General features: G+C 45.0%; 1 protein-coding gene across 2 annotated transcripts in view; it reads right to left on the minus strand.

The window, feature by feature from the left end:
• SAMD4A (sterile alpha motif domain containing 4A) overlaps positions 1 to 23,581 on the minus strand; it is a 198,537-nt gene extending 174,956 nt beyond the window's left edge. The window contains exons 1-2 of one of the 2 annotated variants that reach the window (XM_081830488.1): positions 23,339 to 23,581; positions 21,506 to 22,130 (exon numbers count right to left, since the gene is read on the minus strand). In XM_081830488.1, the coding sequence (XP_081686614.1) occupies positions 21,506 to 21,701 (196 nt within the window). In that variant the 5' untranslated portion in view covers positions 21,702 to 22,130; positions 23,339 to 23,581. The remainder of the gene's footprint in view (positions 1 to 21,505; positions 22,131 to 23,338) is intronic. The other variant, XM_081830489.1, reaches the window with a different exon arrangement.
• Between the last annotated feature and the right edge of the window lie 862 nt (positions 23,582 to 24,443).

Genomic DNA, 24,443 nt, shown 5'->3' on the forward strand with positions numbered 1-24,443 from the left:
TTTTACAGCAACCATGTTTTACTTTGTAATAGAAGAACCAAAGACATTTTCTCAGAGTAGGTAGGCACATGAGTCATCTTTGTGTATATGACCTGGTGTAGAAATTTCAGCAGGTGCCGCAGAAGAACTCCCATCAGGGCAAGGGCACGAGTAATCACACTGTCCATGTAATTCCCCGCTCGCTCATCCTCCCACGGCTCACAACGGGCCATATCTAAGGAAAGCATCTCTCTCCACTGCCTGAGAAAGTACCTCTATGAAAGAGAAGCTGCACGCTGGAACTCTCCATTTAAAGATGATGTGTTTTAAAAATACCAAATATACGTGTTAAAATGTACATTTAAATCAGCTCAAGAAATACACATATTGGTTCAGGTGCACTTTTGTTTAGATGCTCACCATTTCATCCATTTCTTAAGCAAAATTAAGCATTTAAAAAATAATTTTCCATTGGGCAAAGATTATATTTTACCAGATATTGTTTCTCCTGAAACCATTTTCTCTTTCCTTCTTGTGCTTGCCCCTTAAGATACCTAGAAAGTAAATGCCATCTCCTACATTGCCAGTTTTGGGTTTTTAAAATTATTTTTCCTCTAAAAGAAGAATAGAAAAACATGACTTGTTATTGTAATTCACTTAAGACCCATTCTGGCTAATGCAAGAAATACCTGATGGATGGAGAAAAGAAAAATGATTGTGAAACCAGTCACAGATATGAAATACAATAAAAATCCCAGAATACAAAATTACTAATAATCAGAATTACTTAATAATGAAGAAATTAATTAGGTTCTCCAGAGAGCAAGAATAATAATTATGACTAGAAGTACAAAAACATAAGCATCTAAAATTACAGAAAACTGAAATTTTCAGTAACAGAGAAAGGGTTAAATAAATTATGTATCATCCAAACAATGAAACGGTATGCATCCATTATAAACTACATATTCGGAATGGCATATTATTGATAACTATTGAAGCTGAATGTCAGGCATCTAGGAATTTATCACATTATTCTATTTTTATGCCTAAATTTTCCATAAAATATGTTTTATATAAATACAGTTTCTAAAACTATTTAGTGACACAGGAAAATGCTCATGATATAACATTAAGCTAAATGGGTGAAGACAGTAAAATACAAACTATAGAAAGTACGTAATTTTAATTTTGTAAAAAAACATACATATACACAGAGAAGACAACCTAGAAGGAAATGCTCTAAAATGATAGCAATGCGTGGCTCTGGATAGCAGATCAATGATAATTCTTATTTTCTTCTTTTACTTTTCCATATTTAAAAATGTCTTAACGATGAATAGATTTTACTTTTATAATTAGCAAAATGACAGGGAAGAATTCATATTTGGGGAAAAAAAGAAGACAAGAGAGTACAGCTCAGGAGAATGAGCTGCCTACACATAATGGATTCTTAGACTCTGCATGAGATCAAAAGAAGACCAAATCAAGTTGACCATCTGAAAGGAGCTTACAAGCTATTTGAGGAGATAACTTCAACATAAAAAGATATGTAATGCTACCAGGCTGAAGACACGTGTTGAATGAGGTGCTCTTACAAGTGCGACAGTAGTTTAAAAAAAAAAGTCACAGAGCCTAGTGGTTGAAGAATGATGACCTCATAAGGCTACCCGAGACTGGGCTCTGATGGACGAGTGGGATTTATAGAAGGGGAGATGGAAGGAACTTGGAGGAAGAGGGTAAGTTTGAGTTTAAGGCATACATGGGGCAAGAGAAAATGTGGAACACACAGCAAATCATTTTGGCTGAAACAGGGTTCATATAGACTAGTGAGAAATGGAGCTGCCAAATTAGGTTAGAATGAAGGATTTCAGCCTCATCAGACTCCATGCCCCTTTTGTAATCTTGTAATGAAAATCACAGATAATATAATCTAAGCTACACATAATTCTAAGAAATCAATGTTATGGCCTAGCTATGATATAAAAAAGAAATAAAAGGAAAATAATTTATAACTGTGTAACATACATAATGATATGTACACTTTCAGGCACGAGATCTCTAGAAGACATAACGAAGTGGTCAGATCCTTGCCCCTCTACAACCATCACGAGGCAAAGCTACACAGGCAGACGTATATGCCAATTACAAACCACAGGTCATGGTGCCAACACGGGAAGCAACTCTTGGCAAAGTCTCAAAGCAAATAGAATACGCACTTCCATCTACTTAAATTGTGCCAAAAAACACCTTTTGCTTACACAGTTGGCTGTAGGCTCTGATAATCATCAATAGGGCTTTTCACGTCTCTTGCCTGGTGGACATTTGAATGCCAATGGGGCAATTCTCCGGTGTGGGCGACTGCCCTGTGCATTGCAGGGCTTCTAGCATCATCGCCCATTAAATGCCACTAGTAAATCACCCCTTAATGTTGTGAAAACCAACAACATCCCACAAATTTCTAAAGTACCCCGCTGAGACCACAACCAGTATTGCTGAGAACCACTGGGACAGAATCAGCATTTCTTGCTGGGGGTACCACTGGCATTCTAGGCAGGACAATTTCTCTTGGGCATGGCTCTCTCCTGCATTGTAGGATGCTGGGTATCCTATCATCAGGTGCTAAAAATCCAGTCATGGTGATAACCAAAAAAACAGCCCCTCATCCATTCTCTCTGGGAGGTTACCCTTCTGCCTTTGAAAGAAACTAACTGAGATCTTGGAAGATTTGAATGACAAGTTACACAACTGAGTGAAAGAGATGCATCTACGATGCATCTGTCAAAGAAATTAAGTTCAGAATCCTGTGAACAGAAAATGAAAACTGTAATAAAAGTATCTGTGAATGCCTACTAACACTTGACTATCTATCAACCCCTAAGGTAGCCTTTGGTGACTTCCGGAAGGAGCTAGCTACTACAAACCCTGTCGCCTGGGAGTCTGGGAAGTACAATGTTCAAGAGTTGACCACATTTGGGTTTTCATGCCATTCAAGTGGGAAGGTCAACTTGGAGTGAGGCATGAAAAGAATGTGGTGTGACTCCTTCGAGAGACTCAGCACGGCTGACAGAGTGGCCATGACGTGGCTAGGAGAGAGGAAGGGGGACGACTCAAAGACACTCAGGAGAAAGAAAAGGGAAGATAAACTGGCCTTACCCGTGTCTTCCCACCTTTTATAACCCAGGCCCTTTTCAAATAGACATTTTTAAGAACTCTCTGTCTCCTTAACTGCTTTATTTTTCGTCATAGCACTTTCCACCACCCACAGTGTCAACCACACCACAGGCACGGAAATATTCAGTGAAATAATTCATTCAACAAATACTTATTGCATGCCTGCAATATTTGATGTTCTCTTTCTGATGCTGGGGAAAGGCAGTCAACAAAACTAACAACACCCTTCTTTCATGGGCTTTACATTCTAGTGGGGGGGGTTCAGATGACAAACAGATAAGTAATGTAATACATCTTACAGTGATGAACATGATGCCTTAAGTAAATCAGGGTAAGGGGTTTAAAGAAGGTGGTTAGAAAGGCTTCTCTGAGGAGAATATAAAGACCCGAAGGATGTAAAGAAGTGATTTGTGCAGACATCTAGGGAAAGAGCAATCAGAGGGAACTCCTGTCTTATTTGAAAACTGAAGTTAAGATATATCATGATTAAAACAAAATCAAAGGAATGGAATTTGTTTTCAAATGAAGGGAAATGCTATGCCTTGCATACAGCTGTATCTTCATCTTCTAACATGGTATGTGTTCCTTCCCATAAAAAACATAGTTCTGAATAGACACAAAATAAAAATTTTGAATAAATGAATGACACAAACCACCTTATTACCGCCTGGGAAGACATATGTCCTTCCCATACTGAGAATCACTGGCTCTAATTGATGTTAATATCATTTGGCCTCAAATAAATTTGCTTACAGTTGAGTCTTGCTACTTAAATTGGTAAAATAAGTTTGATGCAGAATAGACCAGGAAAATATCTACATGGAAAATCCAACATAAGTATCCATACTACATATGATTATAAGTTTCCCACATATTGGAGTGAAGAAATGAGGCTTTTTGACCCAGCAGGTCTCTATGAATCAGAAAACCATCAGTTTTGATAGGCCCGTAGCTGTCATTGTTTCTATACATCTCTAGGCATTCCTGATAGATGAGTACATAAATTAGTCTGTCTTTAGAAAATTTCACACACAATAAATCATTGATCCATTTTAACCTTTGTCCCACCTCTAATGTGTCTTAAGTTGGCATAAAACAGACCAAACTCTAAAATGAGAACTTTCCAGAATAAGGTACTAATTTGAGCTCTTTGACATACTGTTCAGACAATGCAAATACAGAAATGTCTTGATTCTTAATATATAAGCTGTATACATTTTAATAACTTAAAACCTTCCTGAGAGGATTAAAGTAAAACTGAGCAGTTACTTCTTCCTTCCTTCTGGAAAACTAAATGACACCACACAGGGGGAGAAAAATAAGCTTTTGATAGAAATATCACTTGCTCTCAAAAATCGTTTTCCTACCAACAGGCTGCATCAAAATTTAACACTTCCCAGCAAAGTCATACTATAAGAATGGAAAGGAAAAAAAACATATATAAGAAAGAGTGTTCATAAATTAGAAAGTAAAAACAGATGCCCCCAAGGAAAAGGAGACAGAGAATAAAAACCACAACTGGACCATAAATATAGAGAAAAGTACCATCAAAGAAATGCACCTGAAAATAATAAGAGCCTATCAAAAAGATGTCTTTTGTTTGTTTTTAGTGATAGCCATTGTAGAAAAAAGTGTACGGAAGTCAGTACTTAAATGTTCGTAGGAACGTTCACTGGGCCAAACTTTCAGAAGGATGATATGGTTAACACACTACATACAAAATTTTAAGAGTGTGTGACCAGAAATTGCACTTACAGGCAGAGATGCAAAGTAATAACCATGTTTTAAAGGATGTTTATCACAGAATTGCAAGCAACTGGAAATAACCTAAATGACCATGGAAGGCACAACCATACCGTGAAATGCTATACAGTCACTAAAAATATTGTTGTGAGAAAATTCATGGTGATGCAGTAATATACGAATGACATATTCAGTTTAAACAGATAGTTTAAATAGATTTTTTCACAGAACAGCACATAAACACATAGATACTACAATATGTTCATGTGGTCCTAATTTTGTGTATGTGTGTAAACAAATTTATTTGTGTATTTGTGCTAGGAAAGAAGACGAAATGAATTCAATAAAAGGAAAAACAGGATCACAGGTGCCATTTATGTGATTTTCTCCCTTTTTCAATTTTTCTGTCATAGAAACGCAATTCTTCCAAGAATGTTGTCTTTTTAAGAACTCTTCTACCCAATTTGCTAGGATCTGATTTGCACAATTTGATAAATCTTTTCAGACACAGGAGAAAGTACACTTAATAAAATAGACTTCTCAGTAAGAGCTTTTGTGTCAAATTCCATCTCATCCATTTAATGCTTCTAATTCTCTATATTATAATCTGATCTAGTATAAACTTAGCTTGGAATATTTATTTTAATCAGAAAACATGTTAACAATTGTGTTGCCAAGCAACTGGGTAAAGGACAGTAATGGAAAGATCTTCTATTTCGAGTAATTAAATCATATTAAAAGTTAAATAATAACCCAAACATAATTATCTAGTTCATTCCATCGAACAAATTTTACTTTTAGTGCCCACTACGTGCTAAGCACTGTACTGATCATTAATTTGACAGAGACTTCTTCAGTGCTTTGGACCCGAGATAAAAGAAAACTCAAGTCTAGAGGGTTAATCTGAACAGTTGCCCTTAAGCCTAAAGCCCAGTAGAACAGTTCCTCTGAAAAAAATTCCTCTGCTGCATAAAGAAGACCCTGGATGTTTTATCCCTCAGCTGCTATGTCTTATCTGTAAGCTTTCCAACTCCCGCATATGCAAGACACCCCACCCTAAACCCAAATCTCAACACTGAAATACAATTTGCCGAAGATGAAGTCAGTCTAGCACTTAATCACAATTCCGATGGTAAAATAATGCTGTGCTTTATTTGAATCACATTTCAGTGAAAGCAGGCTAACGGAAGCCACCTGTTACTTGCATAGACCCCTCTTTCAGCAGCTCAACAACAAAATACTATAAATATTCATTCTTTATGAAATTGCTCAAAGGTCGCTTTGAAGGGGAAGGTTATCAATGGGACAGTTGGCAATAAACTAGCTGTATTTAAAGACTCCACATCTGCATTTTAAGGGGCACTGGTAATCGAGAGCATTGTAATACACTATTACTACACGGTGGGGAAAATTAATGGAAAATATTACAAAGCGTATAATTTCTAAGACCATTGTATTTGATAATTTAACTGTGAACATAATAATCATTTAAAATTCTATAAAATACTATTTGCCCGAGCAGCATGCACCTCTTTTCAAAAAGTTCACTGAATAATATCAGTGTTACAAATAACCTCCTTAACCTGCTGTAGCAACAGCCTGGATTTCCAACAGCTGTCAAAATAGATTCCAGTATCCATTCTACTCAAGTGTGTTAGGAGAAGATCTTAAAACTGTCAGGAGTGTCAGGAGGTGGGTAACTTAGTATAAAATGTAACCCAGCTGACTCCACCACCGACAGAGAAATGGAGAAAGCTTGAAGCAGCTCCAAGAGAAAAGATCATTCAAAGAGAGAAGGACAAGGAGGAGATCAGGTCCAAGAACAGGTTAAATCCCAGCTCCATGCTCAGACACAATGGGTTTTATCCAATAGGTGCCACAGACCAGAATTCTGAAAAGACGCGTCATTCATTCCCCGAACAGAGGAGCACCTCCTAGGGGTCACTCGCCCTGCTGGTACTAGGGGCAATGCTCGTTTAGGGCAGAGTTGCCGGATGCAAGCAAATAAAAATACAGGACCCCCAGTTAATTTTGAATTGCAGATCCACCACAAAGAGTTGTTTAGCACTATACGTGCTCTAAGTATGCCCCCATGATTCAAGGGTATCTGCAATTCAAAGTTAACTAACTGGACATCCTGTATTTTATCTGGCAGCCTACACAAAGGTCTTCAAACACAGGCCTTTCCCTCTGGGAGCCAATGTTCCAGTGCAGGATATTGATATAAAAAGGTAAACATTTTGAACTTTTTATTTTAAAAAATCTACTCTCCTACGCATTTCACCAGGATTCACTAATTCTTCATCTTTGTCACCTTACATGTAACCGTATGAGAGTAAGTTGCAGACATCAGGTTCCTTTAACCCAAAAGACTTCAGTATGCATCTCCTAATAATAAGGACATCTTCTGATGTGACCAAGGTATAGTTTTATTAAGGAAATTTTAAATTGTATAATATTATCCCCATTATCCTCTATAATGGATAGAGTCCACATTCAAATTTCACCAATTGTCCCACTATCCTTTATGGCAATGTTTTTTTCCCCAATCTAGGCTCCAATCCAGAACCCCATGTTGCACTTAGCTGTCCCCTCTCTGTAGGTTTCCTTTACTCTGGAACAGTTCCTCAGCTAACACAGCAATTGCAATCCAGCATGCTAGGTGTTGAGCTGGTGGTGTGTAGAGGGGGTGTGGGAGCACCGGGGACCATGGGGCACCTCCTTCACTTGCCTTCACACACCCATATCCACTCCACCCAAGGACCAAACCATAGCTGATGAACACCACTTGCTGTTTTAACTCTCGAGGAGTTCAACAAAATATCCAAGCATTTCCTGTTTTACCTCTGCAAGTCTCACCTCTCTCAATGAGAAGAGGGGAAAGCCTGAAAGAAAACCAACAGCAGCGATTCACCTCCAAATTACTTCTGTCTACAATACCATGAACTCAACATATACACACCACAATTATTTCCATGTAATCCACCCGCAGCGTAAATATCAGAATCACATAGGAGGTTCAAGTTCGACCTTACAGCTCACAATTTCGATATTTTAACTGTGCTCAGATCATCTGCAAGTACCACAGTAATCTGGAAAATGTGCTATCACAGCTCATTCTGCCACAAAAAGGAAATGTGAGAATAGGGAGGTTTTGTGAAAAACAAATGACAAGAAACCATTCTCCTTTTCCAACTAACACTTGTTTGGCAACAGGTAAAGGCGGAAGTAATATTAAAGAATGAAAAGCCAAGCATAATTATTTTCTTGTTTAGCTGAGGTATACAAAAATACGCAAAGGTTTCCCACTAAATGGTTTTAAGTTGGATAACAACTTTTATGAGGAGTCACTTCTTTAATAATAAAACAAAACAAAACAAAACCCAAACCGTAATTATCACAAATTTTTAAAGAATCCAGACCTGCCAATTTATGCATAGAGTCCCTATGCCTTCAATGACTTCATGAACACTCATACTGTGACATCTGCAGACAGAAGTACAATGGTCACAACACAGCATTTTAGGTAGTTTTCCCCAAAAGCCATTCTTTAGCCCTGACATCTGAGACCTTCATACTCATAGAGAATGCACCCAATAATCTAATCAATTAAAAGGATGAAAGTGGACACAAACGGAACTTGGACAAGTTACAGCCAGGCCAGGCTGTGGGGACTGCGGGTCGGAGGCTCCAAGTCCTGACCGAATCATCAGAGTCAGGCGTTTTTCCAGGCCCAGAGGTGGCCAGTGTTCACCAAGAGAATCTTGCTAGTGAGCAAAAGCTCTGGAAAAAGAAGCCATGCTTATCTTTTCCTAGACCTTTTAAACACTCACATTCCTGAATTTTGTACCCCACTGTTTCAGTGAGTCCTTTGAGAATAATGCCAGCCTGCATTTGTATAATGTGATGCAGATTACAAAGTCCTATCTGCATATATAATCCCGCTTCGTCCTGGTAGTAACCCTGTGACTTTCAGAGGGTCAACTCCATTCACAGATGAGGAAACGGAAGTTCCAAATTTAAATAATGTTCACAAGGTGATACACTTCTAAATAAGGATGCCAAGACCCCGACCCGGGGCTTCTGTAACAGACTGAAAAGTGACAGCATCTATTTCTCTCATCTCCTCTGGTCTTTATCACATACCTCTTGGTACCAGCACTGGGATTATCATCACGTCCTACTTTATGATTAAATCTTTTTGCAGTTAGGTTTTTCTCACAACCAAGATGTAAACCCCTTGTGGACTAGGGCTAGGAGTTCAATTTCTTTGTACTCATTCACCATTCTTTCAACAAACACATACTGAGACCACCTAGGTGCCATGCACACTATTAGGTGCTGGCGGAGGAAAGTGAGGAAGACACAGCCTAGCCTGGAAGGTGGATGATGGCAACCCCCTGTGACTGGTGGGGTAAAGGAGGTACCCGCAGGGTGCCAGCAAGCCGTAAGAGGTCGGGGGACACCCTCAGGAGGAGTCGTGCTTGGTCCACCACAGCACCATGCAAAGGAACGCTTCACCAACCAGTGAATGAAATCCCTCCCGTAGGCATGGGGACAGTCACGAACAACACCTAGCTTTCTGCTGGGATTTAGAGTGACTCCAGAGTGGCCAAGTCAGATTCCCCAACAAGAGGACGTTATGGAACTGTGATGATGCTAAAATAAAGCCAAACCTTTCTACACTGTAACCCTTTGGTATTTCAAAATATGAATACCAGCCATCTTCCAATAAAAACAAATCTGTGCTTTACTGTGAGTAAAGAAACGAAAAGGAGGGGGTTATGGACATGACTTCGAGGAGACCAACCTGATGAATAGCCTTTGACACTCAGGTAAAGAGAGCATCAAATAATCCTTGAATGGGGTGACCGTGGCAGCCACAGGAAAATGGCGCGATACCGAGGTCTAGGTCATCGACGGTCGGAAAGTGACCGAGGGTGACAGCAGACCTTCCCCACTGGCAGGTACCCCCAGCTGACCTCAGTCTTCCCAAATCTTCAACGGAGGGGCTGCCATAGATAAAGTCTGTCCCACCTCCTGAATTTCAGGCTGTTAGAAAATGAAATAAGCAGGATTCACTCTTACACCAACTGTTAACATATGTTTTCCTAAACTAATCTTCAGAAATTTTCTACCATTTACAAACAATGGGAGAGCTTGTTTTAACTTAGAGCCCTCAAGTTGGTGCTTTGCCCAATTCCAGATCCTAAGGAGATCCTGATCCAGCTCATCAATTGCTAGTTTGTCAACGTCAAGGATGCCATGAGCTATTAGATAACACATTCCTCATTCTTTCCTCTCTGCAGCCGGCAGAGCCTGTTTCCCTCCCCAAGTCCTGCCCGTTCATGCACAGGCGGCAGAAGCCTCCGTTCCACAAGTCTTCCTTAAAGAAAGGGAAATGTATGAATCGATGCTTTTCACTAATTTAAAAAAAAAAAAAAAAAGCCAATGGAAAGAAGAGGCCAAGTCATATCAAGCTACATAGGATTAAAATGGACAAGCCAAAAAGAATTCTTCCAAGATTAGATTTCTAAAATGCTAGAGGCAAACCTATTAAAATTATCATTAAACATCCTTACGTACTTTTCATTTAACCGCCAACATTTTTATTTACCTAAGAACTGGAAGAGCCCTGCAGCATTCAGGTGGTGGTGAGGACTCAACACGGGCTTTTGGATCAGAAACAACTCAGGGACCTTAGTTACCTTTCCAACCGCTCTCAACCTAAGCTCCCTCATCCAGAAAATGGAGATAAGATCTGCTTTGTGGATTTACATAATTTTGAAACCAGTTAATAAGCACTTACTATGTGCTAAACTCTGGGTCATAAGTACATTATCTAATTACTACAATATAGTGTATTTAATTTTTACAACCATTAGTTCTGCTTCTTTGTATCATTCATCTGTTCAATAACTGGAGGTAACAGTTGTGTATATGTGTAGCTATCTGCACAGTGCCCGACACATAGAAAGTGCTTTTTAAAAAAAGAAAGAGGGGCGCCAGGTGGCTCAGTCGGTTAAGCTCTGCCTTCAGCTCAGGTCGTGATCTCAGGGTCCTGGGACTGAGCCCCGCATCAGGCTCCCTGCTTAGCAGAGAGCCAGCTCTTCCCTCTGTCCCTCCTCCCACTTGTTCTCTCAACCTCTCTCTCTCTCAAATAAATAAAGTCTTTTTAAAATTTTTTTAAAAGAAAGAAAAGGTAGCTATTACCCTACAAAGAATATATCGTATGGTCACTTTTAGAACCACACGGAAAAAAACAAAAGAAGATGTGGAGATAGAGATCGCAATTATGAGTTACCTTTGCTAATAAATAACTGACACTCTCAGGGCTTTATCACTGCTCTTGTCTGACTCAAAAGAAATGAGATCAATTCAGTTCATTACATCTTTTCTTAAACAGGGTGGCCCTACTCATCATGGTGATCTAACCTCACCTCACTGCCTACTTCAAAAAAGAAGAGAAAATCACTCTACGTATTTCTTAAACAAAAGCCACAAATCGGGGGCACCAACAGGCCAAGAGGTAGAGGAGGAATCCACCGGAAAGAATCTGAAGAAGACTTTTAAGACCACCCTTCTTCATTCACTCATATTATCTCTCTCCCTTTCTCCTCTCGTCCCAACAGCTTTGTTTTCTTATCTTTATTCCTGATTCACCTAAGCCATAGAATAAGGTTAGAAGAGACTTTGGAGATCATCGAAGAGGTCACAGTTTCTTTTTTTAAAGAAACCCACAGGGTCCCTACAGCGAGGAAGCGCGTGGAATAGTCTGGAAGTCCGACTGCTTGTTTCCTCTCGGACCAATGGAATAATGACAGTTCCTATCTCATTTCATAGGGTTGTTGGGACGCATACATGGGATAATGGATGCAAAGAATTCAGTAATGTGCAGGCACTCGGTAACCAGGAGCCGGTCTTATTGAGAAGCATTATTCGGTGCCCAGCACTGTTCTGAATGCTCGCCCACCCCTGGTGAAAGCCCAGCCACTGCCTCCTATGGCAGCTTAAGCCACTGTCTGGGAGCTCTAACCATCATAAAGTTCTTTACTTTGAGCTAAAGGAACTTCAGCTTCTATATACTATCCTCTACACAGATACGGAATTAAAGCCCTCAACTCCAAGCCAGATTTTCAAGGGACCAATGACAGCTGTCACGTTCTCTGCGTACCTTTTTCTCCAGCCTAAATGTTCCCCTGGTTCTTCAAGGGCCCCACCATCCTCTTTCCTCTGGCCACATCCTCACCTGTCCATCTCCCTCAAAGTGTGCACCAGAACTGCTCCCCGGACTCAAGGGGCAGCCTGGCCGGCAGAGAAGACCTATTTCTGAAGACAATATTATTATATACTATATTATACATATAATGTATTATTAAAGGTTTAGTGGCTTTGGGGGCAACCGCATCATGCCATTATTCCTTCTAAACTCTAAGTCTACTAGAAGCCAGAAGTCCTTTTCCTGCACGCTACCGCGGGGCCGTGCCCCTTCCAGCTGGGGTCTAGGGGATACAAATGTAGGGGCTCTGCTTACGGTGATTTAACAGTCATCCTGTTATATTCAAGGGTGTGGCTCACGAATCTGTCATCAGGCCCCCAGCTACCCCCCGAGGTTCATCTGTGCATTTGAGAACTGCACCTTCTCAGGAGGGCTTACACTGTAGTCCTGGCTGTAGCCACCAGCCTTGGGCAGGTATAACCTGACACCACCATGCCTGTTGTACCACTTCTCTCTAGCTTTCTGCCTTGTGGCTTCTCTGACACCACAGTGCGGGACCCTGGACAAGGCTGAGCACTCACGACGTGCAAACCGGGTAGTGCAGAAACGTGGTACCCTGGGGCAGCCCTTGACCAAGGGGAGAGTGGAGCCATGGATAAATGCCGCCTGTCTAGCCCTTCTGAGGCACGCTCAGTGGCGGTGAAGGTGGATAACGTAATCCGGTGTTGGCTTTCCTTCCTTCTGCTTCTCTCTGCAGGACCCTCTCCTGTCCCCGGGATCAGTGCTCTCAATAAACTACCTGAACACCAGCCCCTGCCTAGGGCTCTGCTTTCTTGGGGACCCCAGGCTAAGTCACACGTCAACACGAATAATGAGGTAGCTAGAACATGTGAGCTCCGAGGAAGAGCACCAGAGTCCCCCCTTAAGGCTGACAGAGGCCGGAGCGAGGCCTGCCTGTCAGTGAAGCCACTCGAAGGCCGCATAGCTAGACTCTGATCCAGCCTCCACGTCTCCATTTTATTCAGCAGGAAACAAGGGGATTTGCCAAAGGCTGTGCTAAAATTCAGATAGGGGATGGCTACCAGAATTCCTGTGATCTGCCCAGAACATAGAAGTCTCTTCTATGCTATCTCGCTTCCTTTCCCCTTCTCCCATCAAAAAGGAAATGACATTCGTTCTCCACGACCCATTCTTCCCCTTCTTAGGAAAACAAGGCCACTTTCTATTTCCTCATCCAAAGGCTCTCAAATCAAGTTTCAATTACTCTTCTGGTATCTGACACCAGATTAGTGTTAACTTCACAGGACCCTGCACAGAACCTACTTTCTCCCTGCTTTCTTCTTTTACAAACAGAGACAATGTTATTTCTCGAGGTTGTCCTGATTCCCCTATTCCTTTACGGCTCTTCAGAAATTCGGGAGGGTTCAGCATTACCATTTTAGTCACACATTTCCATCACGTATTGGGCGCACATCCTCACACAGAAATGTATACAATGAAAGTCAATGTTCTCTATGTATTTATGCTGCACACACAAACACTTGACTTCTACTGACAGATCAGGATGAGCTGCCTCAGAAATTCCGATGATTGTGCTGTATGGGAGAGCGCTGGGGAAGTAGGAAGAGATCTCTCCCATCCGGTCTCTGGAATTAACACTCCTGCTCTCTCCAGCTCAACTTTACAGCCCATAGCATCAGCAAAAAACGAATCTCTCCTGGAGCCTCATTTTCCATGGGACACTGATCATTAGAATGCCTAGAAATTCCAGCAGGGGCACCTCAAAAAAGCTCAGGGAAATGCTACAACAGAGCCCAGCGCTGCTTTCCTCAAACCCAGACTCATTTCGGGCTGGAAGAGATGGTTCGAATGCCTCTGAGCCAGGGGAAGAAATCACAGTGCTTGGACAGAGATGATTTTCAAACTGCTCTCCTTGGAGTTAGGGTTGGAGGTGGGAAAGAGGAGGGGCATCCACTTCCCATAAGCTTTCATGTGAAGTTTCATTTGCAGCAAACAAAAATCTTCTGATACACATCCATAACACTTGAATGTCAGTGCACCAATTACCTCTAAATAACCTTCCACCTCTAATAAGTCTACGATCTTCCCACTCAAAGAGTGGTCCACAGACCTGAAGCAGCTGCAGCCATCACCTTGGGCCTTATCCCAAACACAGACCTCCTCAATCAGAGCTTTCTGTTTAAAAAGATCCCCAAGCCATTTGTGAGCACATTATATTTTGAGAACTAGTCCAAGTCACTTTTGTCTCTTCCTACACCTGTTCAAAAGAACAGGTGTTCTGATCCAAGTAACATATAAAAGTATCCTGCTAGGAGGAGCCAAGAGAACTACTACTAAGTCTCATAATTTTATGGGTAATTTTAGGGATAAAAATATTAGCTGAGCAGGTGTTTCATTTTCCTACCTTTAAATGTTAGAAATCACAGAAGTATTTGGATTACTCCTTCCATCCAGGAATTCATTCCTGATGAACAACGGGCATCATGCTCCCCTACCTCTAATGTACTCATACTCATCCTTCAAAGGCCCAGGAAGCCTGCCCCTTTCATGGCTCATGCACAGAATCCCCCTATATGTGTGGTTTCCTTAATAAAACTGCGTTAGACATACTACAAAAGCAAGGAGTGTGTGAGCCTTAAAGCGCTTATTCAAAAGACACATTCAGGTTTACTCCTTCCACTCATAATTTCTTGCACTACCCAGCCCATCCTGTTCTCTCCCTTCCATGCAGCTCCAGGTCCGTTCTCTCGTGGGAACCCCGGTATTTAGTAACTGGTTATGGTCTAACCATTATATATATTGATGTTTGTTTTACCTCCACAACTCAAGTGTGAGTTCCTTGAGAAGAATCATTACACCTACTCACCTTTTGACATGGACCTCCCTCTCTGCTCGGGTAGTTGGTGAATGAATATGTCATGAGGAACTGGGTACCACGATTTCTTACCCAGTACTCTTTGCTAGGTACCAGTTGATGGTATCGCCTACTGTGTAAAAAAAAACCCACTGAATCATTTGATTGATTTTTTTTCCCTAGTAAACCAAGACGAAGAAAACTGTATTACAATGTTGCTATGTGGAGTGGGAGCAAATCCCTACAACTAGCTTAGGAATCCCACAGAATCACGAGCTCCTGCATAAAAGCAAGCGATTGCGTCCCAAAGCCTACGCCAGCTTTTGGAATACAGGCTTCAGAACAAGGCCCTGGCCTCGGACTAGCTCACTGAGAGGGAAAGCTCGGCTCTCATTCTGAAAGTTCTGCCTTCTTTGGGAGATTCCTGCCTCAGGCAGCTTCCACAGAAGCAAAAAATAGCTCAGAGGAGACATCTGATTCTGCATCCTAATCTATGAGAACTGGTGGAACTCAGGAAGGCCTTGGAAGGAATGATTAGGAGGAAGGGAAAGGAAGGAACCGGCTAAAACTCAAAGCAATAGCTGTATTTAAAAAAGAAAGAGAGCGCCACACCTTTCCTAGCAGGTGAGTTTTATAGAGCCGTTCACTCAGAGATGCAAACCTCCAAATTTCTCTTCGGATCAAGGAAGAGAGGGATTTTGTCTTTTCTGGTGTTGTCACACTTCTCTTTAGATTCACACCTGTGCAGGATATACTGGGAAGTTTCTGGCTACTTCTCAAGTCCTTGTGACCCTCATTTCACCCTGCTTTGTTTATTGAAACGTAAACAAACCAACTGGATTGCTGTTAAGTTTGTCTGCCTCTTACTCACTTTCACGGGACCTGTTTATAACACATACTCAGTTGCTGAAGCCCCTGAGCACCCAAGCTAAACAACCAAATCCAAGTTCTTCACAACAGAGGGCGTAAATGTGCATGACCTGCCATCCGTCATGCTGGACTGACCTACAGAAAATGACACCTTAAGTGGAAAGTGCTTCAGCTATAAAGTCCTTATACATTTTGTTCAACAAAATGACTTCTGCTTTTCGCATTTACCAACTGAAGGGAAAAAAAGTGTTGACAAGTTACGTAGGAACAGTGGGCCACGACTGAATTTTTTTAGGACCCAACATGATGAAGAATGGAAGAAAGCTGACGTGCAGAAGATGGAGTGAGGCAGACTTGTATCTTTTCAGGGGGTCAAGTCATCTCCACTCTCTTCTTGATAATCCTTTAGAATAGAAGAGTTCCTGTCATCTACAAAAACATTATTTGTATCAACTGCACGTTCATTAGAGGCAAGTCCACATAAATTAGAAGCAATTTTAAGCCTGAGGGTTAGAAGAGGTCCTCACTGGATTATTAACAAGTAACTTCTGGACAATAACAAGGTTTTATTAGCTCCATTTTACAGATGAGAAAACTGAGGCTCAGAAATTAATTGACCAGCCCACTCTGATTTCAAATCCATATTCTAAGAATCCTTTACAACATATGCCCTCCTATGGATATAAATAAATGCCCACCTGGACAATACCTTCTTTTCTTCTCCACATCAATCCTTTCTTCTCCCCCACAGATCAGTGCTGAGAGCAACAAAGCTGCCCGGAGCTGATGATGCCACCACGTGACCAAAATGGTAACTGAAATGAACCAAACTTTACCTCACTTCTCCCATTTTTGCCTCTCAGAGGATCATGCAAATACTAGAAGCTCTTTCCCAAAAGTGTACAAATACACACACACACACACATACACACACACCTTCCATCTTTTAACTCCTTTCCTAAAAGCCTTCTTGGGTTTTCTATCATCTCTGCAGGACTGAGTCCAAACACCTTAGCTGGCAAAATCCCACACACCCACAGCTTCTGTTTTAACTTCAGCCTCTTAGAGGTCAGCATTCTGTACTCTTCTAGCCACTCTGAACTCACTATTTCCTGCACAGGCCCTTTAACAAGGCAACATTTTTATCAAAGCTATCCCTTCTGCTTGAAAAATGCCTTCATGGAGCGCCTGGGTGGCTCAGTTGATTAAGCGTCCGCCTTCGGCTCAGGTCATGATCCCAGGGTCCTGGGATCGAGTCCCACGTTGGGCTCCCTGCTTAGTGGAGAGCCTGCTTCTCCCTCTCCCTCTGACTGCCTCTTTGCCTACTTGTGCTCTCTCTCTCTCTCAGATAAATAAATAAAATCTTCAAAATAAAAAAAAGAAAAATGCCTTCAAGCCTACTCTCTACAATTCTTTGGACATATTGAACCAACTCCTATTTACCTTTCAAAATTCAACTCAAACATATCTCCTCCCCAGTAAAATGTTCTCTGACTCCCCCAGACAATTAGCTGCTAGGTTCACAATGCTCCCAGAAGCCCTCCCTCCACCCCTTTTTATTCCCATATCTATGCTTCAGCACCTATGATACTGTATTAGTCATTTACTCAACACTGGGTATCTATGGACCAGGCTCTGGAATATAGTAAGGTACCTCTGTGTTCCCCACTGCATTACACAGGGGCAGGAGAGCAGTAGGCAGTCAGAAAATGAATGCTGAATGAATAAGTGAAAGGAAGAACTACACACAAGATCTTCTCCAGTATCATCAGGAAAATCTCGATCCTTCTGCTTTCCTTTGACTCCATTTGTGATCTAAAAAAGCAAGTCAGGGTACAGCATACCTACACTATGGAAACCAAACACCATAAAAATCACAGAATCATCATCTTCACCCTCTAATGAAAGTAAATATGTACAGAGGTCCTTTTTCAATTTCCACAATTGTCTCTGTCTCAAGCACTGCCATTTCAGATAATCTTTTCTCTTATATTTAAATTATAAGTAAAGCAACAATCTTTTTGCCATTTATTTACTACAAACATATACAATTGCCCCAGAAAGTATGCACTGTTTTGTGTTTATGGATTGTACTTGTGAACCTTCATTTGTTACTCTGTTTCCATTGCAAAACATATTTCTAGTCCAAATGACAAAAGTCATGAACAAACAATGCCACACAACCTATTTCTCTTTAGGAAACTGCAAATAAAGTCAGTGGGTTCCATTTTTGCCATTTTTATGCATCAAAGGACCTATTAGCCTCAGAAACACTAACCTACAAACTGAGACTGGCCAGAAGTCTCAAGGTTAATCTGGGCTGGTGGCTAAAGTACTAATCTAGGATTTGAGGGTTCTAGAAATCAGCCTCTACTTAGGAAGCTGACCATTAGCAATACCCATTGACCAAATCTAGAGGGAAACACACACATACACACACACACACACACGCACACACACACACACCCATAGGGATTGACTCAACCATTTTTTTGGATCTCAGATGACCATAAACCTGAGGCAAAGGATAAACCAGTGAACCACTAAATTCTCAATAAATGCTAAATTTAAGAGACTAAAATGTTAGTATCAAAATACATCCCACAGATCTCAAACAAACCATGTTTAATGTGAAAAATTATCTCTCTCTATTTAAAGTCAGTCCTGGAGAAAACAGAGCCAAGTTCATACTATGACTAATTAAATTTTTTATTATGCTGAGATCATGCCTCAGATATGAATTTGGTTCCCATTCACCAAGGTTTAAAAATCTCTCAACACCAGAAGAAATATGTGTTTTTTAATTGATGATTACAAAGTAAAGTAAGTGATACATGATGCTTTTGGTATAGGAAACCTCAGCCAGCCAATGAATGAGTCATTCTACACAGTCTAGTTTTCTGAATGGGTAAGAGCTTTACACACCAAAACCGCCTTGGAGGTTAATTATCTTGAATGTCAATATAGTCAAAGTTTATGGCATATTTCCCTCTCTTCTCAAAGAGTGTATTTAAAAACGTACCCTTTTTGGTAGTTCACTCTCATTCATGGTAAACGGTAATTACCGATTTACATTATTACAGAGTAATGCCTGCAAGATCAGTTGAGGGCTCCTATCCTCACGTTCCCAAACTTTAGAGCTTCTGCTCCCAATTCTTGTGTCTAAAGTTAGAATGTTTCTATCTCTTTCCCGGTTGCCAAGCTGTCTGGGGTCACCTTGCACTGCTGGCTAGAGCAGCCCCTCCTCCCATTCTAAAGGTGCTACCCCTAATATGCTATGGATTATTTTTCACATTAAAAAAATGTTAGGATTGTTGTCTAAAGTAAGTATGTTCTGAGAAAGGGTTTGAAGTAGTCTCCCACATTTTCTGTCCTCTATTCTGATTGCTGAGTGGCATTTCTGCCCCTTTCCTTGTTCTTGGCTAGGTTCCAGATACATGAGAGAGCCATACTCCAGACATGGATAGACCATGACACATCTTGATGCTCTTTATGATCCCCATATAGAAGTAAACTGAGCCATCACACACTTCACTAATGAATTTCTGTCCTGGCCACACAACAAAACAAGTGCAAAGTTTTCCAAGGAAGCAAAATCTCCAGGTTGAATGATTAATTCAGAAACTGGAAAATGGTCCCTGTCTTACATAATGGCTCTAGATTTGGTACCTCTACAGCATTTGGCAGCATGAGCAGGTGGGCTTACACAAATAAGTGTAGTAAAATAAAATTTGGAGGGGTGGGGAGAGGAATTACCAAGTGAGTTTTAAAAACTCAGAGAAGTTCATTTTTTTCTTGGTTTATTAAATGGCAAGGTTTTTAAAGTAAGCAACTTTTTACACCACACACTGAATGCTTTCACTTACTGAACTGTTGCTACGTGGGGAAAAGTCTCCTTTAACTCAAAAGGCAAAAATGTTGCTCTAACACTTGAGTCGCCTAAAGATTAATTATCATTATTTGAAATAGTCCCTACAAGCAGTGAAGTCAAGCATTCAACATCAATTACTATACTGAAATCCTCTGCATTCTATAACACACGAAAGTTTACATAACCTTGCTTGTCAAACCTGAGAAAACAAAATCAAGCAGCTGAACCAGGCTACCCTGTCATATCAAGGACAGGAGTCGAGAGTAGATCATGGCTTTTCCTAGTTATGCTTCCACACCCTTATGAAGGAGGCTGGCCCTTCAGCTATTTATAAATGTGGAACTGAACAGAAAGGGCCCTGCCCCTGCCACCCCTATGAGTAACCGGGTGGGCTGTTTGGGCTCGGGCTGAATCCCAGTGGGGCCTGTGTGATCTCTCTCAGTGTGGCCTTCCACACTTGGCAGCACCGGGACCTCTGGGTTCGGTCCTGTCTGGTCAGGAAAAGGGCTGTAAGGATTTCCCGGCTGACTTCCAGCCTATGATTCTATATATGGAAACATCCCATCCAAGGGTTTTCAGCCTCAAGAGCACCACACCAGGGAGGAGGAGGAGTAAGGAGGAGGCCCGCTCTCCTCTTGCTGCCCTGAAGGCACACGCACTCACTTTAGTGTCTCCCAGGCCCTGCCGCCCTGGACTGGACCGTGTCATCAAATGGCAGCCCAGACCTCTGCTGAGTCTTGCAGGCTGGCAGCTTTAACATGGAACAGCTGGAAGAGGACCCTGCATTCTCTTCTCTGCCTAAACACTGGGGGCTCTGTTCACCCTCCTGCTGCAGCATGAACTAAAGAATTTCCCCTATCCAAAGTTACAACCAGCAGACCTTTCCCCATCCCCCAACCTCACCCCCACCTCCCCACTCCAGGATATAATTTCAGTCTGTCACCACACATGCTAGCAAATAGAAAACTGCTGAACCTTCCCAGTATATTCACTTTCTATACTAGTTGAGATGTCTGTAACTACTAGAAGAGTAATATGAAACAATTCTGTTACATTCAGTGAAGTTTTCCAACAAAAAGCATTACGGACCTTGATTCATGCCTGCTCTCCACCGAGACCCTTTCTATAAGATCCTTTCAACAAGATCCGTGTCAGTACGATAAGGTCGTGATTGATAAATATAACCCCATAGAATACAAACTGCAAATATCATTTTAATAGTCTGTAGTGTCACCTGCCTCTTAGTCTGAAGACAGAGCTCTAAAACTGGAATATCCATGGGGGAAAAATGAATAATAAAATTGAATTTCCATGTATTCCTCATACAGCCTAATCAAAGCTTGGCTTTCTGAAGGGCAGTCCGGCTTCTTCATATGTTGCTGAAATCCAGAAAGCCACGTTGCCCAAAAGAAGAAGAAGAAGGAAAAAAAAAAAACAAAAACAGAAAATCCAGACTCTACGTGACCTGACTTACTTATTTCCCAGGAAACTGCATGAGAGAAAAATCAATCATTCATGCTACCGTGGCTACCACACGGAATGGGCTGAAGGAGTTGACAGTGGGCAAAACCCCAAAGCGGCCAGCGGAGGTAAGTGGGCGGCAGGGAAGGGGGGGCGGAGGCGGCGAGGTGCCAAGGGCCCCGGGCTCGCGCCCTCCGTGCACGAGCCGAGAGGCGGCCGGGGGCGGAGCCCTGGCCGGAGGCTGGGAAACAGGAGCGGGTGGGGGAAGGAGGAAGGGGGGTAACAGGCGGGACAGCCGTAGCCGCGCACTTACCGGGGCTGTTGGCCTCGCCTTCGAGGACGTGCAGCTCGGCGCAGTCGGCCAGCGAGTGCTCCAGGCAGAGCTGGAGGAAGCGGGCCTGGGTCTGGCTCACGCGCTTAAGCAGCGACAGCAGCGCAACAGTCTGCTCGCACTCGTTCCAGCCCTTAAACCAGCCCGCCAGCACCCCGACCTGGTCGCGAAACATCATGGTTAGGGGGCGGCCCTCGGTCTACGAAGCCCCCTCGGCGCCCCAGCCCGCCCCGCCCGCCCCAAAGTTTGGCGGAGCCGCAGCCCCGCGGCCGCCGGAGACGCGTTCCGGTTCCAAGGTGGCTCTGGTGCCCGGACGCTGCAGGTACTGCCTCGGCTCCTGCCTCTTTCGTCTGGTTTCAGTTACGTTCCGGTGGTTCTGGCTGATTTCCCCAGAGATGATGACAGAAAGTAGCGCGGAAATGTTTCTTTTAAAAAAAATAACGATTAAAAAAAAAAATTCCCCACAAGGCACACAAACTGAAAGAATGCTCTCATTCCCCCCCCTTCTCGCAGCTTCGGGATGGTGATTTCCGGCGTCCCGGGGTCTCTTCCCCGCTGGGCGGCAGCTCGGGCCCTTCACACCCGCATTCCCGAGCGGCGATCACCACTGGAAGGAGAGAAAGGCTGCAGTGAGACCTCGGCCAGCGAGAGAGCGCGCCCGGGAAACGAGTGCATCAGAGGGGGCGGGGGGGGTGCGCCCCGCGGAGGGTTTGGTCCCCCAAATTCCGGCGGCCCCCTCCGCACCCGGATGCGCGAGAGGAGCTATTCCCGTTCTGGGAATGGCCAGAAGCCTCCTTCCCAGGTGCGGGAGGAGACCGCACGGCTTCCTGTTGCTGCCGCTGCGAACGGCCGGTGCTCCCCACACGCCCCACCCGGGGTGGCCTCGAGGGCTGAGCCTGCAGACGCCAGCACCAGCAACAGATCCTCGCGCGGAAAACTTGCAATGCGGCTGCGAAGGGGCGCGGGGGCGGGGGTGGGGGTGGGGGCTAACGCAAAACAGAGGCGGAGGCAGCAGCCGCCCGAGTTCCTTCCTCCTCCTCCTCCTCCTCCTCCTCTTATACCTCCTCCTCCTCTCCTCCTCCTCCACCACCACCTCCCAGGGAAGCAGCCGAGCGGCTGCAGCTCCATCTACAGCAACAGCCAGCATCTCCACCGCCAGGCGCCCCTCTGGATTTAGGCCGTGAGCAGCCGCGGCTGCAGCTCGAGACAAAAATAAACTCCCCACCCAGAGCTCCGCGCCCAGCGGGCGGAGGCGCAGCCGGAGCCCTGGCTCCCCCGCGCCGCGCCGCTCCGCTCCAGCCCACCCGGCAGGTCTCCGAGGGCCTGCTTTGCCCAGAGCGATCAGATGTGTGCGTGCGTGTGCGTTTGTGGGTACGAGCGTGTGTGCTTTCGGCATTCTGCTCTGACCGCCGCCGCCTACGGGCGGGTCCGGCCGGCCCAGCGCCTCGCTCGCGCTTCCCAGGCCGAAGACGGTACGGCCCCGGGCGCGCGCCAAGCGCGGAGACAGCCCGAGCCCGAAACACTGCTTCCCCCGGCGGGCAGGGCGGCTCCGCAGAGACTGCGGCTCCATGCCGCCCGCACACGCCCCCCAACGACCGCAAAGAAGAAAGTTCAGCTTCGGGGGCTCCCAATCCTATCCCTGTCGGGGTGGCGGAGAGAAGAGCCCAGCGGCTCTGCCCTTGAGGGGCCGCTCGCTGCCAGCCTCCGGCTTCCCGCCTCCCAGAAGTTCTCGGGCAGAGGGGGAACTCTCTCGGGTAGGGGACCCCCAGTGACCGGCGGGTCCCCTCCCGGGGTCTCAAGGGTGGGGGCGCTCACCTCGGCGCGGCTCATCCCGGCTGCTTGGGGCCCCACGCGTGGGTCGGGGGCCGCGGCGGCTCTCAGCGGGGTTGCGGGCGCCCGGAGCGTGGGCCGCGGGCCATGCCGTCGGGGCGGGCGGCGCTGAGAGAGTGCGGCGCTGCGGGTCCGGGCCGCCGCCGCCGCCGCTGCTGCTGCCTCCAGTGTCGGCTCGGGGAGGACTGAGCCGCCGGAGCCGGAGCTCCCCACATGCTACTGATTAACATACACCATTACATCATGGGCTTGGCAGGGAGCGCCCGAGAGGGGGGAGAGGAACCCGGGCGGCGGCGGCGGCACGCGGGGGGGGAGTCGGGGGGAGGATCCCCGGACCCGGCCGGCGACGGGGGTGGGGGGGAGCAGATTCCTAAGTGGGGACCAGAAAAGGGGAGGGGAGCGGAGAGGGAGGAGCCGGATGGCGCAGAGGGGTCGGGTTGGAAGAACCGCCCGGCAGAGGGAAGAAGTTTGGGGAAGGGGAGGGGTCCGAGTGAATTCCTCCCCCGGCCGCCAGCGAGTTCTGGAGAGGTCGGGGCCCTAGAGCCGCGGGAGTGCAGGCAGTAGAGGACCCGAAGGGCGCTTGAGAGGGGGCGGTGCTGCCACCGGCTGCTCGTCCTTGGGAATGTGGTTCGCCGACTCGGGTGACCCCTGGGTCCTACTGGGGTCCGGGGGGTAGCAGATCGGCTTGGCCCCCGGGCGGTGGAGACCCGGGGTCACTGCCGCGGGGGGGGGGGGGCCTGGGCGGGTTCCGGGGGTCGTGAAGCAAAGGGCGAAGGAAACCGAGGGGCGGTACGCAGAGCTGGACGTGCGTGGGTGCTGGGCTCCATGTGGCCCTCGTCCGAGGGGCGCGATCAGTGCCCGGCCTGATCACCCCTCACCGGGCTCTGGCCTTGGCGGCCCTTTGCTCTTGTCGGCGGACTCGCGGGCGACCCGACGCCCCTCTTGGGCCTCGCTCTCCCCTGGGGAAGCCGCCCGACTTCTGGGGCCAGCCTGGGAGCTATGCTAGGCGCGCGGGCTGTGGCCGCGGGCCCGGAGTGGAGAAGAGCGCCGCCCTGGGCGGCAGGAAGGCAAGCGAGGCCACCTGTCAGCG

This window comes from Leptonychotes weddellii, chromosome 9, assembly GCF_054177405.1.
Source record: "Leptonychotes weddellii isolate Sample4059 chromosome 9, ASM5417740v2, whole genome shotgun sequence".
NCBI classification, from domain to species: domain Eukaryota; kingdom Metazoa; phylum Chordata; class Mammalia; order Carnivora; family Phocidae; genus Leptonychotes; species Leptonychotes weddellii.